Here is an 18,540-nt window from a genome sequence, read left to right as displayed (position 1 = left end):
TACTGTGTTCAATGCCCAATTTGTAATTAATAGATAAAATTAAATCAACTCTGCTTTACTTTTTAATACACAAATCATCACAAATAAATTTTCTAGGTTGGCAACAAATATATTGATTCCATGTTAAAATTTTGTTTGGGGACGTGGGACCAGAGCAGGGAGAAAGCCCGAGATTTTTCAAGAGTAGTACTATGGGAAATTTTAAAAACTCTTTAAGGTCATAAAATACAACTAACTATAACGTGGACAGTACAGCTCTAATAATAATTTTACACCATTTAAAAATACATAAAACGGAAAAATTTAAACAGTATACATAAGTAATATTTAAAATCAATAAAGCAAATAAATGAATAAAAATGTCACTAGTGCAACAGTTATTAATTAGGAAAATGTTATGAGGTATGATTATAAAATATGATGAATGTTTAAATTAAAACAAATTTATTACAGGGGCTGGGAATTTAACTCAGAGGTTCCACCGCCTGCCTCGCAAGTGCAAGGACCTGACTTGATCCCTGATACCAAAACAAAACAAAAAAACCAAAAACAAATTCATTACAGTAAAAAACACCTTGCCATTAATCCTCCTCAAAATACTCCCCCTCACTTTGCACACACTTGTCCCAGCGTTCTCGCCACTCTGTGAAGCAGCTCTGGAAGTCCTCCTTTGTGAGTGAGTCCAGCTGCGCTGTCACAGCTGCCTTGATGTCCTGAATCGATTCAAAATGTTTGCCCTTCATGGCCATTCTGACTTTGGGGAAGAGCCAGAAGTCGCATGGAGCCAGGTCTGATGAGTAAGGCGGATGAGGACACACGGTAATGTTCTCATCAGACAGAAACTGCTGCACCAGAAGCGACGTGTGATACGGAGCACTGCTATGATGGAGGATGAAGCCATTTGCCCATTTTTCGGGCCGTTTTACACACACATCATTGATCAAACGCTCTAACAAGCCCCTGTAATATTCAGAGTTCACTGTAGTGTTCCTAGGGACAAACTCAGCTAGCACGATTCCATCAAGGTCAAAAAATACAATCAGCATCACCTTGATGTTGCATCTTGACTGGCGCGCTTTTTTTGCACGAGGAGAGCTAGGTGATTTCCACTGAGAGCCCTGTACCCTGGGCTCAGGATCATAACCGTACACCCAAGTTTCATCCCCCGTGATGATGTACCTTAAAAAGCTGGAATCGGAAGCAGAACGCTCGAGCAACTCCAGGGAGATCGACAAGCGCTGCTGCTTTTGTTCCTCAGTCAGAACAGGTGGAACAAATTTTGCAGTCACTTGCCTCATGTTCAAATCTGTTGTTAAAATGCTTTGGACGGAACCGTAAGAGATGTTCAGATCCTCAGAAATCTCCCTAATGGTCAACTGCCTGTTGGATCGAATTATTTCGCTTACTCTTTCAACATTCTCTTGGGTTTTTGATGTTGAAGGTCGTCCAGATCGCTCATCTTCGACCGACTCACAGCCACTACGGAACCTCTCAAACCACTTGTAAACAGTCTTCCTGGTCACCGCTGCGTCGCCATAAACTGATTTTAACATTTCATGTGTTTCTTTAGCACTTTTTTGCAGTTTGAAACAAAATTTCATGTTGATGCGCTGTTTGTGATCCATGGTTTACGGCACGCTTTAAAATCCACCTCTCAACTACAGCTCACAGCAGACTGCGCCGAAAGAACTGGAACTTGTCCCTTGCCAAGGTTCAGGGTGACGCTGGTCATACTGAAGAGTCCTCTTTCCACAGGACGGCACTCTGCAGCGACGTGCACTGTATTTTTTGATCGAACAAGTGCACAGCCTACAATAAAAGCAAATATGGATTTCAACCTGTTATAAAATATGCCTACATGGTATATTTAGAAAACAGTGTACTGTGTGGGATGGGCGGAGACAGATAAGATTTTTCAATCCCAAAGACTCGCTAAAGCAAAATTTAAAGTGTGAGAAGCTACTACACTCCAAACTCTTAGTTTTGAATCTTTTAAGGCACATCTTATCTTCTGAGAACCTTATCACATAGGTTCTTATCTGCCAGAGATAGTATATCTCTTTTACTCTTAAAATAGCTTTGAGAGCTACTGGTAAACAGCGAATAAGGCCAGGAAATTTGTACTCTATTTTGGATGCTTAGAACAGCAGTCTGAGGTTGGTTCAAATCTGTCTACAAAATATAAACCTAAGCTTTCATTCCTTCCCCTAGAGTAAGCAGTGGACAATTCAGTGGAGTTGAAACATTTAACAAGTTCTAGGAATTCGATAAACGTTCTGGGACAAAAACACAGCAATGCCTGCTGGCTCCATTTTACACTTTGCTGTTGAAACCATACAGTCATGGCTGTGATAATTGCTGAAGCCTCTTCATCCAGGACATGCGCCCTACACTGAATGCTGCGTTCAGGGTCACAGGATTGGATCCGAGAACCCACCAGGATCTCTTGATTAGAAATCAGACCACCTCTCCCACTTCACACCGAGGGAGAGTCGGCAGGGCCAGGACTGAACACGAGAGAGAGGAGACGGGTCACCATCGCACTACAGCCGACGGCACAGAAAGCCCCAAAATGGGCGACCGAGGATGAGCAGAGAGAAGCCGGGCCTCGGGCCGAGGGCTTCCGAGCCCTGGACGGTCGGGGTGTCGCGGCGGGAGCTGTGGCGAACCCGACGGCTAGGCCACGACCGCTGAGCCTCCGAGTCACAACGGCCTGTCCGCCCCACACGCCCGGTACGCCTGGGATGCTCCGGGCCAGCCCGGCTCGCCTCCGGGCCCAGGTGGGAGACCCTTACCCGCCCGCGGCCACTGAAGATAACAGACACACGTAGCACTGCGGAAGACAAAGACCCACCGGAACCGGAAACCGGCTCTTTCCCTAATCCCGCCCATTCTTCCGTCCAATTGGTTCTTTCTGCAGAGACGTCAGTGCGCACCCCAACCATTCCGTCCCATTGGTTCTTTCTGTGGAGATGTCAGTGCGCAGGTACAGCGCTACTGGCGTCAGGTCTTTTCCGAAAGAGGCTCGCTGAGGTACTTGCTAGAATCGTTATTAGAGAAGTGTTCGCTTTCTTTTTTCCCAGTATGGACCCCAGCATCCCTTTGGCCCTATCTCGCGCTGTTCACGTTCACAGCAAAAGCTCCTTACGGCCTTGTGAGGTTCCGCTGTGCAGTAGCAGCGTACCGGATCAATCCTTGTTGCTGATGCCTGCATCCTGGCGTGATGGATTGCTCCTAAAGTTTGTTTCCTGCGATCCAGCTTGGGCCGTGTGCCTCACTGCACCTGCTCTTTGTACGTATATAATGCTGTTGGTCATAATGAGACTAATAAGCAGCAGGATTGTGTGACCGACCTAATTCAGAATCGTCTCTAGTCCAGCCATGGTCGTCCACTGTCCATCGTGGAAGATGGCCCTAATGGAAGCCATCATCCGGATGTGGTTGGATGGATCATGGAGGCATGCCGTTGGATACTATATAGTCCATAATCTGTTCCTCTCAGGTACTGTTCTCCTGCTGTGCTCCCTGGCCACCATAAACAAAGCAGCTTTGCTTTGTCAGGCCCTTCTGCCATGATGTCTCTACCTTGAAGCTGGCCAATCATGGACTAAACCCATGAGCAAATTAAACGTCTCTTCCTTTAAGCTGTGCGTGTTAGGTGTTGTGTCTCAGCAATAAAAAGCTAATACATGAAATTGGTATCAGAAATGTTGTCATTGCTGTGACCATACTTGACCAAGTGGTTTAGAGGACTCTGGAACTGGTTTGAAAAGGTGTAGAGATGCAAACTAGATAAACATTAGAATGCTATAAACAGAACATCCTAATGGGGATTCTGGTAAAAACTCAGAAGACCAGAATGCTGATAGGAATGTAGTCAGTAAAGGCCACGCTGAGGAGGTTTCAGACTGTAACAAGGGATTCCATAGACAGTTAAATTAGAAGGCGTGTGTGTTATCCTCTGACCAAAAAAAAAAAAAAAAAAAAAAGTCTAGTCTGCTTATATCCTGAGACTTTTATGGGAGACCGAGATTAAAAGTGGTGGAAAAATTAATTTGGCAGGGGCGATTTCAAAATAGGCTAGCATTCAGGCTGGGATGGGTACTGCATGGCTACTTTTGGCAAGATTTGTAATGAGATTTGACAGTAAAGTACAGAGCAGAAAAGTGGGGAAAACTTAGTTTTGGGCCCAGAAGGAACTGCAAAGTTGTTGCCAAAGGAGTTCTGACTGATGAAGTGATTGACACTGTTAAAATGAAACCAAGTATTTTGTACAGGGACAAGAAAGATCCCTTAAGGGCATCTAAGGAATCATCAAGATCCTATTATAGGCTCAAGGGTATAAAAATATCAAATACAAAAGTATTTGAGAAGAGCATCCTTGGGATACCTGCTTGCAAAGGGCTTTCTAAGGAATTGTTTCCCCAGAAAGCATTTCACAATGCTCAGTCATCCAGCATGTAGAAGCCACTGCAGCCATGATCCAAGGGAGCCCAACCACCATTCTCACAGACAGTCGACTTTGTCATTGTCCATGTAATGCTGGTCTTATTAGCATGCAGAATAGAAGAGTTGTGGGGTCAGGGAGCCTTCCAGTCAGATTCCAGTGGAAGGCCAGGTAAGGAGCCTCTGATAGGGCAGTGTGTGAAGCTGTGGCAGTGAAGCCCAATGTGCAGTGGAGCTCCCAATAAGACAGACATCAGGAATGTGAAATGTCTGCAAAAGCAACATAGAGATCACAAATGAAGCTAGCCCAAGAGTGAGGCAGTACATGTGAGGCCACAGACTTGGGGCTGACCAAGCCCCTTGGAACCCATATTGCACTACCCTGTGCCCCAGGTGCCACATACAGAGCTTCAGAACTCAACATTTGCTCTGCTGCATTTTCAGTCCTGCTTTGTACATACATACCACAAGTTTTTGACCCATTCTCTTGATAGACACATAGGATGATTCTACATCTTGGCTACTGTGAGTAGAGATGCATAAACATGGGAGTGCAGACATTTCTTCAGTGTGTTGGTTTCAATTCCTCTGGGTGTCTAGAAGTGGGATTGCTAAATCATATAATAGTTCTATTTTCAGTTTTATGAGGAACTTCTACACTATTAGCCATACTCTAAGTTAAACAAACAATATCGAAAGAAAGAAGTCTGTTTTTTGAAATGTGTGTGAGACCTAAATAGAGAATGAAAAAATAAAGTTCGGGGATTTAGCTCAGTAATTCCACTGCCTGCCTTGAATAGATGAATTCCTCTAATAGATGAATAAACAAACACAAGACAATGACATGTTGTTTTATGCTAAAAAGAAATGAGCTATCAAGCCATAAAAAGACATGAATATTAAATTCATATTTCTAACTGAAAGTAGCCAGTCTGAAAAAGCTGTGTTATAGATTCTAATAATATGCCATTCTGGAAAAAGTAAAACTATAGAGACAGCCAAAAGATCAGTGTTTTCCAAGGCCCTGGAATTGGGGGTAAAGGGAGCCATAGATGGTGCTTGAGAGATCTTTGGTGTGGTTGAAATCATTCTGTATGATACTAGGGTGGTGGGTATAGGACTTTATACTTTTACAGCTGTATAGAGTGAACCCTAGTGTAAACTATGGCTTTAATTAATACTATTTCTGTTGGTTCATCAATTAAAACAAATCAGTCCAAGATGACGAGAAACTGCAGGGGACACAGGTAAAGGTGATTGTAGAACTTTGTACTTTTGGTTCAATTTTTCTATAATTTGAAAACTAAAAATAAAATCTATGAGTAAAAAAAATTTAACTTCAAGGCCACAAAAGATAGAAACTAGTCATTTCACTGTTTCCTTTTGCTCTATCTAAAACAATGCTAGGACAATACTGAGACTCCTGCATTTTCCCCCTCTACTGCTGGTTTAATCATGATTCTAAGAAGTTCAGTGGCTATCCCCAGACGGAGTTGACAGAGATGAGTTTACCCACAAACTTAGTTATAGTAAGTTGACTTATTTTAAGAAGGCAAGAAAAAAAAAAGGCAAGGAGTTCTGATCCCTTTATTACATTTTTTGGGGCATAGACAGTGAAACATGACAGCTTTCACTCCTACTTCCTTTAGATTGTTTGATATTATGAGCTGAACTTTGTCCTTCCAAAAGTCACTTCTTGAAGTCCTGACCCTAGCACCTCAGAATATGACTATAGTTTGGTCTTTAAAGAGGTGATTAATCACCAAGGGCCAACAACGTGGGCCCTAATCCACAGCACTGGTATAACTGGACATAGATGTGTACAGAGAGGAGGTTAAATGAAGGTTCAGGGAGAAGACGGCCTCTTGCCTACTAAGGAGAACCTTCAGAAGAAGCCAAGAGATCAGCCATGCTGAGGTCCTGCCTCTAGAATTAGGAAAAAATACATTTCTGTGGTTCAAGCCGTATGTTACTGCAAGCTAATAAGAATTTTATCAAATCTGGTAAAGTTCTTACGCAGACAGAAGATCAGAGTTCTTTAAGCGTCCTGTCTTTAATGACTGATTGGTAACACGTTCAAAATTTAAAACAATGTTCAGAACTTTAGTCAAGCTTCTGAGGTACCAGTACTGTGTGAATATCAGATTGGTGGGGGTTTAGAGTTATTTCACTTTAAAGAAATATATTTAAGCGACACTTTATTGAATCTTTATCAATTGATTTTCTAGTAAGAGTTTGATTTTATTGGCCTGTTTTAAAACAAGGGGCATGGTGGCACACTCCTGTCACCCCAGCTGTCTGGGAGGCTGAGGCAGGAGGTTCGGCTTGGACAAAATAGACTTTGGGAGACCCAGTCTCGAAATAAAAATATAAATAAAATAAATAGGGCCGGGGATGCCGCTCCTTGCAAAGGCCTTGGGGTCAATCCTTAGTACGAAATGGGGTGGGGGAGGAAAGGAAAAGAAAAAAATGAAAGAAAGCCAAACCAATAAATAGATGTCAAAGCATTTTTCAAAAGATGAATTCTCTGAACACGAATCCGCCCTGGATCTGGGGGTGGAGGACCCCAGAAAGTTTGCAGGGACCTCTTGCCGGAAACACCGGGTCGACTCTGGGGGGATCCGGAACCTTTGGGTGCACCGCCGCGTTTCCGGACGGGACACTCTGGGACGGACCCGAGTCCTCCCTAGATAGACGCCTTCCTGTGAGCCCGGTGCCACCATGAAGTTTCGCGCCAAGATTGTGGACGCGGCCTGTCTGAATCATTTCACGCGTGAGCTGGGGTCGATGGTGGGCGCGGTCGGAGGGGCAGGAGCGGGAAGCTGCGGCCGCGGCCCTGCGGGGTCGTCCCAGGGTGGTGGCGGGGCAGGTGGAGGCGCGGCGTCTCTGAGGCTTGACCCGAGTCACGTGGTCGTGTTTGGGCCGCGGCCCAAGAGATGCTGTCGTCTGGCGGGGTTCGCCCTCTGCCGGGCTGTGCCTAAGGGTCCCCCAACACTGCCGCAGCGCCCAGTTTGTGTTGACTGTGTGAATGCCCACCCTAGATGCCAGCTGGTCTCAGAGCCTCAGTTTCCCTCTTGGGCACTGGTGCGGCGTACCGCATGCCTCGCTCGTGTGACTCTTGGGAGAATGGCCTGCCACAGCTGTGCAAGCACTTCCTATGGCATCCCAACTGCAACTGTTGTTTTCAGCCTGGGCAGTTGCACCGGGATGAACGAGAAGTTTTACGGGAGAGGACTCTGGATGCTTCAAGGAGTAACTCCTTACCTTGTTCCCCACCCTAGGAGTCAGTAACATGATAGCCAAGCTGGCCAAAATCTGCACTCTCCGCATAAGCCCGGAGAAGCTGAACTTCATCCTCTGCGACAGGCTGGCAGGCGGTGGGGTGAGCACGTGGTGTGAGCTGGAGCAGGTGAGCCAGCACCTGATGGCCTCCGACTCTGCCTGCACGACCCGCAAGGCCTCACCTGCCCTTCTTTTCCTCCTCTAGGAGAACTTTTTCAGTGAATTTCAAATGGAAGGTATCTCTGCAGAAAACAATGTGATTTATTTAGAACTAACATCAGAAAACTTATCCCGAGCTTTGAAGACTGCTCAGAATGCCAGAACCTTGAAATTCAAGTTGACAAATAAACACTTTCCCTGCCTCACAGTCTCTGTAGAGCTGGTGAGTAGGGGGAACGGGGAGTCTGAAGTTCCTGCAAGCCTTGGCCTCCAGGGAGTATCAATAGTTCTACACCTAGGCTTTTATACAGGATTGTTGAAAGCTAATTCTTTTGGTTAAAGATCTGGTGTGTGACTTTTTTTTTAACCTGTTAGAGTCAGTTTCCCCTCCTCATTATCTTAATGTTGTGATCATATAGCATTTGAATGGGATGCTTCCTTTTCCAAAGAGTAGAATTTCCAACATCTGAATGTCTTTTAATGGTATTATTATCCAGTGCAGACATCATGGTCTTTATCCGTTTTCACTTCCGTGTGCCTTCCCCACAACCTCTTCTACTGGAATGTCTTTAAATCACCAGTCATTTTTCAGTGACACATCTGCCTTACATTGTACTGCCAGATGAGTTAATGCACACCTCTCCTCAGAATACACACACAGGATGAAGTTCATGTTTCATCATGTGATGTTCAAAGCCTTTTGTATATGGCCCAGTGTATCTGGGAGCCAAATCACAGATCACTGTACTCCAAGTTGTTTCCTGGATAGGTCCCATTCTTCCCCAGTTCCCAGAGAGTGGGGACTTGATTTCACCGTCCTTCTAGCCAAACCCTTTCTTTATAATGAACCTGCCCAGCCTCTGCTATCCTTGCATCTCCCCTCCCTTCTGTTCTGTACATGCTTTGCACATCTGTGGGCAAGCATTGTTTATGGTTTCAAGATCTCTATGGAGGAGGATTTCTCAACTTCATAACATAACGTTTGCTTGATTCTGCAGTGAATTGGTTCTTAGAGCTAAATCAGGATAGTGTCACAATATGAATCTGGAGTTTCTTCACTTTCTTAAGGAAAAGAAAAGTAGTAATTTATGATGCTTTTCTGTGTAAAAGGGCAAGAGACTTCGGTCTGTGGGTCTTGTAGAAGCCCTTGGAAATAGATAAGCATAGCTTATTCTTCTGCAGTGTAGGACCCGCCACACACCAGCATCCTCTGCACAAAGAGTGGCTCCTGGGTCACTGCCACAGCAAGTCAGCTTCTTCGACCTCATGGTCATCTGCAGTGTGTTCTACCCCGAGAAGCCTCCCTTGGACTCCCAGTTGGGGACCTTACCCACATGCAGCCTGGTCACTGCCAGGTTTTGTCAGGGCTCTAATGAAGATCTCATGTGTTTTGTTCAATCGCTTCCTCACCTGTCTCTTTGTGCCCTGGAACACTGGGGACCATGTATGATTCACTGCAGGTTGGCTGCTCACAGCCCAGCAGACACCCTGTCAGTGCTGGCTGAATGAGTTAAGATCATTCCAGTTAGGCATGATGTCTCAGCCTTTTCTCCTCAGTTCTTTAGTTTTGTTTGTGCTGTTAGTACTGACAACATAAAGTCTATGCTTCTTTTCTTGGCAGCTGTCCATGTCGAGCAGTAGTCGCATTGTGACACATGATATCCCCTTAAATGTTATCCCTCGAAAGCTGTGGAAGGACTTTCAGCAGCCCTCGGTCCCAGAAGCTGAGGTGAGTGACTCTTGCCAGCCTGCTGTTCATCACAGTCAAAGGGTAGATTTGGATCCTCTAAGGTTCCTTTCTGTCTTGCAGTGTATTTTATCTGGAAGTTTTGTAAGGCCTGCCTGCCAAGAAAGCGATACACATTTTAAAGGGTCGTCAAGGAGAAACCTTTTGTTATTTACATAAACTCTTTTAAAACTCTGTTGCACTTAGTAGAAGTGCCGTATTCTACATGTATAAACTGTTCATCTGAACATGTGCGAGAGCCAAAGCAGCCATTGTGTCACGTGGGGCCAGTTTAACACTCCTGCTGAGGGGAGTCCCCAAGCCACTGGGAAGGAGGATGCTGTCAGGGGTCCTTTGGCTCTTGCTCGGTTTATTTTAGAAGAAACTGTAAACATATACTGGATAAGGGCTGGGGATTTAGCTCAGTGGTACTGCACCTGCCTCACAAGCTCAGGGTGCTGAGTTCAATCCCCGGTACCCCCCAAAAAAGAAAATACCAATGGGAGAATGAAGAAAAATACAGTGAATATTTGTAAAAAAAATGTATTACAGTAAATTGCCATGAATTACCCTCGAACCACCCCCACTGCTTCAAAAACATTCATCCCACTTCTCTTGCCACTTTCTGCAGCAGCTCTGAAGTCCTCTTTCCTGAGTGTCTTTATGAAGTATGATCATGAATATAGTGAATGCCGCTGCCGAGTGCATCCAACATAAAGGCAGAATCATAAAAACACGACAGGGCGTCCTCATCCACCTTATTCACCAGATCTGGCACCGTGTGACTTCTGGCTCTTCCCCAAAGTAAAAGCAATCACAAAAGGAAATATTTTTAAATTGATTCAGGACATTGAGGCAGCCAAAAACAGGAAAGAGGACTTCCATGCCAGGTGTGGTGGCACACCTATAATTCCAGCACGTAAGAGGCTGAGGCAGGAAGATCGCCACAAGTTCAAGGCCAGCCTGGGTTACATAGCAAGACCCTGTCTCAGAAAACAAACAAGTAATAAACACATACCACAAAGAAAGAGAACTTCCAGACCTGCTTTAGAAAGTGGCAAGAACAATGACACGAGTATGTTGTAAGCCCGGGAGAGTATTTTGAGGGGGATTCATGGCAATATATCTTAACTATAATAATTTTAAAAATTTAAATACATAACTTTTTGCTACCAGGGATTGAACTCTGGACCTTGCGCTTTCAAGACTGGCAGTGGCACCACGGAGCTACATCCCTGGCCTAATACACAGTTTTTCTGTCTCACCTTGTCTGCAGGCTGGGGAAGGTGATAGCAGAGACTTAGGCAAGGCAGTGGCTCTCACTGTGTTTTGCACGGAGCCTGGGAGAGTCCCCTGGGTAAGAGGTCCCTGAGCAGAGGCCCTGCTGGCTGCTGGCTGTGCTTCCGTGGGCCCTCACAGGCATCTTGGCTGAGGAGCCGTTAGGGGCCCTTGGACCAGACAGAAGCCCGCAGGGATGTGGTCACCAGGGTAACCAGGCAGGCATTTCATTCTGCTCGAGTGCCTGTGAGTTCCTGAGAGGCTAAACTGTCTTCCTTCTCATAGTTTTAAAGGAATTTCATTCAGAAAATTTAAAGCTAGGACTTCAGAGTTCTTGAGCACATATGCAGCCCAGAGTCAGGTAGCACTGGAGCACAGCAGGTTTCTCACACTTCTGCTTTCTCCCATTGGCCTCGTAGGTCAGTATTTATTTACCAGTCCTGAAGACTCTGAAGAGTGTTGTGGAGAAAATGAAGAACATCAGCAATCACCTTGTAAGTCGAGGGCTGCCGGCCTGTGAGTGCTGTGTGTCGTTGGTGGAGCTGCTGTGGGAGAGCTGCCCTGGCTGCACCCTGGCTGGGGTCTGGAGCCTGGCACCCCTCTGTCCCCAGGAGACCTGCTGCGTCTTCCATGGAACGGACTTGCTGGTTCTGACAGTCTCCTGCATTTTGAACAAACAGTCCGTCTCTCTGTTCTTCCTTGGTGCTGGGGTTGGACTCAGGCCATGGTGAGGTGTGCTGAGCACCTGCCGGGCCACAGCTCTGCTGTGCTGAGGCGAATGCTTCCCGAACTGCTGCTTCAACAGCAGAGAATGTGGCGGCCCAGGAAAAACACCACAGCACAGCCGTCTGTTCTAGACAGCTCTCGGCCTAACTCATGACGCTTTTAGTTTTCAGTTTAATTTGCATTCTCCTCCTGCCACATGTCACACAGTGCTACCGCACATGACAGTGCCAGGAACCGATGTGAATTGTCCTCGTTCACACTGGAGCGCACTCTGAATCCCTCCCCACTCTCGCCCCCAAAATGTGTGGCTTCTGCCCCTGTGTCTGAAAGGCCTCTGTGCCCTGGTGAGCACTAGCCTCTGACTTCCCAACTCGCTGGGCCTCGCCTCTGCCACTAGGCCCTCCCTGCAGGCAGGGCCGTGTGCTCGCCATCCAAACGGAGCCTGTCCCTGGCCATTTTCCGCCTCTTCCTTCTCCTGTCATCTCTGAGAAGCACCAGGCTGCTGTCCTGTCTGTCCCGTCCTTCCCTGCTGCCCGCAGGAAGCGTAGCTCCCCAGCTGCCCACTCCAGCCCTGCCTGAGATCTGCAGGATCGTGGGCTCCTGACTGCTGGCCAGAAAAGGGTGACCCGTGGGGTTGTCACTTGGTAGGCAGAGTTAGTGTTGCCACATGGATCTGGGGTGAAGTTTAGCTTCAAGGGGTTTTAAATCACAGAAGTTTTCTGAAGCCCAGTTCTTGGCCCCTCTTCCTGGAGCTCTGCTTACCTTGGAACAGGGCCGACGTGAGCCTGAGGTCTGTCCCCTCCCAAGGCAGGGTGCCCCATGCTGCCAGTGCCATCATGTCACCAGGCCGCTCCCTCAGGGCATGCATGGGGACTGTGGGGAGGTTCGGAGAGGCCCTGGGGATGTGGCCACCAATTAGCTGAAGGATCCACTTGTTTGTGCTTTGTTTTTCCTGGAAACAAGTGAGCAGAGTGGAGCGCTAGAGCATGCCTTAGAGTCCTCAGAGGTATTTTCTCTGGAGTATTTTTAAATGTCTGGAAATGTTGTGGAATTGCTACCTGGAAGATAGGCCGTGAACAGTGGCGGCTCCTTGAGTGCCGGAATCCTGTACCTGAAGGCAGCAGACTGAAGAATTCAGGAAAGTGAGTGGGACTGGTGCCCTGACTGTCCTCTCCCTCGCTACTCACTGCTTCCCTCCCTTTGGGTGACACAAGTGACGACAGGCTGGGCTGTGTGAGGCCCAGGCAGAGCATAGAGCCAATACCCAGGAATCCAGTTTTCCCTGCTGGGCATGGAGAAGGTACAAGGGGGTTCAGGAGGTCTGGGCAGGGCCTGAGGCCCTGCATTTCTGACCAGCTCCTTGAGAGCCCCAGGTGTGTCTGGGATCAGGTCCAGTGGCGGGGCCTTGGGATTTGCGCCGCTATAGGACAGGACTAGTTTGGTGACTAGAGGCGCCGAGGGGTGGTGGAGCCCACACTGGGCTCCGCGAGCTGGGTGCTGGGTGTGTCACCTTACCCGGGTGCTAGTGCTGCCACGGGGGTAGTTTTGTCCTTGTGAATTCAAAGACAGTTTATGACAGGTGCCCAGTGAGCTGGCATTCAGCAAACAGTAGACAAAGTGTATTAAGGACCTCACTGAAAAGGTAGGGCTTTGCGCCCTGACCCTGACACAGTGGCCGATCGCTGTGCACAGCAGCTGATGCCCTCAGGAAGTGCTGATTGCACTCAGCCAGGCACTGAGGGACTGGGAGCAGCTCGGAACCAGAGTTTCCCAACGCAGATTTTAGGAGGCAGAAGAGAGTGTGGGCTCTAAGTGAGTCCAGAGCCGTTGCAGGTTGCTTTCAACAAATACTTACTTTGAAGCCACTGAATTAATTATTTGTAAACCCACTGTTTTTCATAAAAAACGGGAATTTTCAGATCTTGGGCCCATGAATGCCTGGAACCAAGGGTCCTGTGTCAGGGGTCAGCTTTCCGGGCTCCAGGGAGGGGCTGGGACCTTCCCAAGGTGTTTTGTATATTTTATCTCAGCTAAGTATTGTAGGTTAGGAAATGGAACAGTTATGTTTCTTGACTAATGAAAGGAAGAAAAACCATTTGAAATGAATGTTTTTTATTCATAGAGAAGGTTACTGGTTTAAGTGGTCAGTGAGTGTGGGGGCTGTTTTTCTGTTTAATGTCAAAAGCTCAGAAATAAGAACTTATGGAGTTCAGAAACAGAAAGCTCTCCATTTCAACTCTGAGTGAGGAAGACGCAGAGCTCAGAGAGTGAGGAGCAGGGGTGGGACAGTGAGCGACAGGCCAGATGCTTCTCCTGCCCATTCAGGGCTCCATGTGTCACCGGCGTCGGATGTGGCCTCGTGAACCTGCCCAGCATTATCAGTGGCAGCACCCTCCGGAAATGGCCCAGCTGCACCGTCAGGCTGCAGAGGCCAGTGCGCTGGGTGGGGTGGGGGCTGGAAAAGGAGGCCCCTGAGCTGTGGGGACCTCCCGGGCCTGTAGGGGCAGTGGAGAACAGGAGCTAAAGGCAGGCCCAGGGGGAGAACAGCCAGAGCTCAGCAACGCACCGCAGCACAACTTTTAGAGAAAGGTTTCCCTCGTCACTTCTGGATCGTAGTTATGGCAGGGGGTTCGGTCCTCTTACAGAAAGGAGGCAGTGGGCCATTCCTTTTGTTTTCTTTTTCTTTTTTCAGACTGTTTTTGCAATACTCATTCTGCAGGTTATTGAAGCAAACCTAAATGGAGAACTGAACTTGAAAATAGAAACTGACTTAGTGTGTGTTACAACTCATTTTAAGGATCTCGGAAATCCTTCATTAGGTGAGTTTTCTCGCAGGTTGTATTTTGCTTTTGGTAAATTTGTTTGATGTCGTGTATAAATCGAGATATCTTAATGTAACAAAGGCCAAGGGTGGTTTCCCGTCCCTGTGTCAGGAAGGGGTCGGGCCTGGACAGCTAGCCCTCAGCACAGTGGCACAGGCAGCCCTGGGGTGTGGGGCTGGGGCCCAGGGCAGCCTCTTCCTCCTCTCTAGAACTCAGTCACCCTAAGTCCTCCAGGACGCGCCAGCCCCTCTCTAGGCTCCTCTGAGAGATGCCGTTTCTTGCCTTGAGCAGCGAGAATGGCAGGTATGTTTCTTCTCACTTGTGCCTCCTGTCAGGCTGATGCTTGTGAAGCCAGATTAGCAGGGACAGGAAGTGATGCATGCACTCTAACGTCTCTATGCGGCGATAAAGCCAGTGGAGTTGGTCGCTCACAGTGGAGGAGGAGGCGAGGACCGGGCACCTCAGGAAGCCGGAAGCGCATCGGGTGCAGGATGCAGGTGGAGTGCCGAGTGGAAGACGCTGCGGATGATGTGGAAGTGCTTGTATCCCTGTGACCCAGACAGACACAGCCCAGGCTGCTCTTGGGACTCAGATTCGCTGCCTCAGGCTTGGCTGTGCACAGGGTCTCAAGGGACCTCTGTCCCATAGTGACCCAGGGCTGCTGCACCTTAGGGCAAAACCCTTTGGGTGCAGCTCTGCGGCCTGAGTGAGGGGCTCACTTCAGCCATCTGTTTGTCTCTTCCTAAGAGCTGTGGAACTCACGTCACCATCTCAGAGCTGGAAGGCTGTTTTCCTCCGAGCACCCTGCTTTAGGCTGAGCAGCCTCGCGGGGACTGTCTGCATCACAGCTTTTCAAAGCCCGGCTCACAAATGCTCCTTTCCTCATGCTCGGGGGGCGCAGTCCTGTTTCAGCTCCTGAGAGTGAGGACCCCGTGGAGGGCGCTGCAGCGTTTTAAGCAGTACTGGAGGGTTCTGCAGGATCAGGACCCGGTGTGTGCTTAGCAGTGATGACAGCCACGCCGTGGTGCCTGTCCAGATTCCTCAGACCAATGGCGCAGTAGAGGGTGTATTTACTGAACACACACCATGCATTTCCGGTGTCCCTGTTGTACCCAAGGTGTCACACGGAACCACCCATTTCTCTCTAGCCTCTGATGATGCCTCACGGGACAGAGACCCAGCAGAGATGGCCGAGGTGCATGTGGACATCAGGAAGCTCCTGCAGTTCCTCGTAGGGCAGCAGGTGAACCCCACGAGGGCCTTGTGCAGTGAGTATCACCTCCATTTGATGTTCACGTCCTGGGTGGTGGGCGTGGGATGTGACATGAGCTTGGCATGGTTTCTACAGTCACCCTGGAGTCCTGAGGACCCAAAGTGGCTGTGAGGGTGAGGGTGCTGCCCACTGGCCTCCAGGGCGACTCAGCCGTGGCTGCCCCTGTCTCTGAGCCCGCAGGGACTCTGTCTGTCCTCACCTGGCTCCCACAGTCCCCTCCGCCCGCACCGTGTGATGGCTGCTCTCAGTGTCCACGGCCAGGCCACTGCCCCACAGGTATCCACTGGCTGGCCTGTCTCCCGCCAGTCCCAGGCCTTGGCTACACTCAGCCCCGCTGCCCTTTCCCTCATGCCCCAGCCCCCGTGGAGCTGCTTGGCCTCCTTCCGGCACCTTGACTGCAGTCACAGCCACCCTGGGAAACCAAGGCCCAGCTTGAAGGGCTGCTGCTGAGGAGCAGTGGGTGGGCTGAGCAGGGACCCTGGCTGTCTGTGTCTCCTGGGTCCCTGGGTATTCACGGAGGAGACTGGAGAAGTCAGGGGGCTCTGAGCAGAAGAGGCCAGGAGCGGGTGGCAGGCCACAGGGTAGGTGTCAAGGGCAGGGCTCTTGCCGCACACCCATCAGTCAGCCCCTCGGACAGCGCCACCCTGAGGGCCGGGTCCCGTCTTCCAGTCTCCTCAGGTGTGGGCGCTGCACTGCACTTCCTTCTGCCCCTCAGCAGGGACCAAGGACACAGACACTTGTGGGCACAGGTGGGCGCAGAATGGGGTCCCGGTGGCTCTGAAGCTGCAGTCTCTCTCCCCAGACATTGTGAGTGGCCGGGTGGTGCATCTGGATCTGCTCTACGAAGACGTCTCCCTGCAGTACTTCATCCCCGCGCTGGCCTAGCGCTGCCCCCGGGGCTGCCGCCTCTGCACCTGCAGGAACGAAGTGACCTTGGATGAACAGATGCCCTCCTAGTCCACATTTCTGGGCTGATTTTTTTTCATTTTGCTTTGTTTTTTGGTTTTGAGATATTGAGAAGGAAAGCTAGGATGTGTCCAGACTCTAGCTTTTGTTTGGTTCTCTTTAGCAGCGAACAAAGCCTCCTGGAAGTCACACGCTGCTCCCACCTGCCTCTGCCCATCCCCTCTGCCTGTCCCTACTGCACAGCCGCAGATACTCAGGCCGTGAGGGACCGGCCCATAGCCACTTGCCGGAAGTGCTAGTCTGTGGCTCCGCCCCTCTGCCAGGTGGATTTGCCTGGAGATCACAGTGCTGCTCAGCTGGGCTCAGGTGGATCCCAGGGCCTCGCACACACCAGGTGGGCCGCCTCGGGCAAGCTTAGGTGCTCACTTCCCACCCAGGCCCCAGAACCCATGCTCCGGGAGGAGCATGTTTGGATGTGGAGCAGCTGCCAATGAAGCTGTGTCCTGGGTCCTTCACTGTGGCAGGCCGGAAAAGGGCCCCAGTGTTGATCCTGAGGCAGAACTGTGGCTCTTGTGCGGCCGCAGACTCCAGCTGTAGAGCATTCTCATCGCCGGCAAAGAGGACTGAGGACCCCTGACCACTCAGCCAGCCCAGCCCTGTCCATTGCCTGCTTCCTCCGTGTCTTTCTGTCTCTGTCTCCTCTGTCCTGGACTCTTGAGTTCTTCCCAATGCGCTGAAATTGTCCTGGGGTCTCACTTCCCCTGCAGCCCCAGTCCTAGTCTCAGCTGTGCTGTGCCTGGCTCAGTTTACTTAAGTCTCTCTAACACCATTCCTTCATGTTCCCGATCATTTTGACAGGTGGCTTTCCACAGGTGACAGCTCAGGTTTACAGTAAGAATGGTCTGATACTGTTACACTGAAGAAACACAAAGTATCCCACAGATGGGGATGGGGAGTTCTTGGGTGACCTGTGGCTTGATGCGGTGTTTCGTTCTCTTAAAGATGTGGAGAGGAGGCAGTGTCTTAGGCTGTAGTCACTGGTTAAAGTGGGCTGGTAGTTGGTTTGTCCACTGTGATCAAAACACCCTGGTTTACGCCAGCATCTCAGCCTCATTATTGCTGGATGGATCCTATTTCATCAGTGTACACTGACGTATTTTCTCACAATTTTATAACCAACTTTGGGGGAAAAAATTTACAGGACTAAGTAAATATTTATTGAGTATTTGTTGTTTGAATATTTATCCTTTGTCATGCTGAGGTTGTGCGGGGCTTGGGAACTGCACTGGGTAGCGTGTGTATGACTGAGGAGGATCCAGTCAGCTTCCTGGTGCTGTGAAATTCCTGTTCGCTTGGCTTATGCTGTGGTTTGGCTAGGGGTGGCAGAGGGTGGAAAGGGTCGGTCCCAGAGCTCCTGCACCCCAAACCGGGGCACCTCTGCCAGACGCTGCCTCGGACAGGAAGGGGCCATGGGGCAGACTGAGCCTCTTGCGCATACACCTCTGGGGCTGTGAGCGTGGTCAGGTTCCAAGGATGTGGGAGAGGCCAGCCGATGCTCTCTGACCCCGCAGGCCTGTGCTCCCAGCCTAGTTATATGCAGATTTAGAATTTAAAAAGCATCTATGCATTAAAGTCATAGCACCCACCCCGTGCAGGCTGCCATTTAAAATGATCCACCTGTGGCCGAGGATTTAGCTCAGCAGCGCTGCACCTGCCTTGAAAGCACAAGGTCCTGAGTTTGATCCTGGTACCAAAAGTTAATAAATAAAATCCTGTACGGAGGGAAAATCCTACTCAGGTCCTCTGGGTGGTGGGGAGGAGAAGCACACAACCACAAAGAGGCGAGAACTGGAGCCCAAGGGACTTGGAGGGGTCATTCGCACAGGGACAGGGGCCAGGGCTCGCCCAGTCTGCCTCTGCAC

The 18,540-nt window shown here is 49.3% G+C and overlaps 1 protein-coding gene and 1 long non-coding RNA gene across 3 annotated transcripts; both read left to right on the top strand.

Moving 5' to 3' along the window:
- Positions 1–2,990: 2,990 nt before the first annotated feature.
- Positions 2,991–3,641, top strand: LOC104862716. The gene is made up of 2 exons (XR_780417.1): positions 2,991–3,292; positions 3,503–3,641. It is a non-coding gene; the product is annotated as an uncharacterized LOC104862716 (long non-coding RNA).
- A 3,473-nt stretch (positions 3,642–7,114) lies between these two features.
- Positions 7,115–16,794, top strand: Hus1 (HUS1 checkpoint clamp component). Of its 2 annotated transcripts, none has more exons than XM_010624903.3 (8): positions 7,115–7,219; positions 7,728–7,855; positions 7,934–8,110; positions 9,509–9,616; positions 11,311–11,385; positions 14,310–14,436; positions 15,588–15,707; positions 16,515–16,794. In XM_010624903.3, exons 1-8 carry the CDS (start codon positions 7,168–7,170, stop codon positions 16,595–16,597), a joined length of 870 nt encoding a protein of 289 aa, XP_010623205.1. In that variant the 5' UTR covers positions 7,115–7,167; the 3' UTR covers positions 16,598–16,794. The 2 variants fall into 2 exon arrangements, with proteins under 2 accessions (XP_010623205.1, XP_010623206.1); XM_010624904.3 differs by having other exon boundaries at positions 7,116–7,219; positions 14,337–14,436.
- The last annotated feature ends 1,746 nt before the right edge of the window (positions 16,795–18,540 follow it).

Source organism: Fukomys damarensis, unplaced genomic scaffold (genome assembly GCF_012274545.1).
Source record: "Fukomys damarensis isolate Sample0158 unplaced genomic scaffold, DMR_v1.0_HiC HiC_scaffold_17, whole genome shotgun sequence".
NCBI classification, from domain to species: Eukaryota; Metazoa; Chordata; class Mammalia; order Rodentia; family Bathyergidae; genus Fukomys; species Fukomys damarensis.
This window is presented reverse-complemented; position numbering and strand designations above follow the sequence as displayed.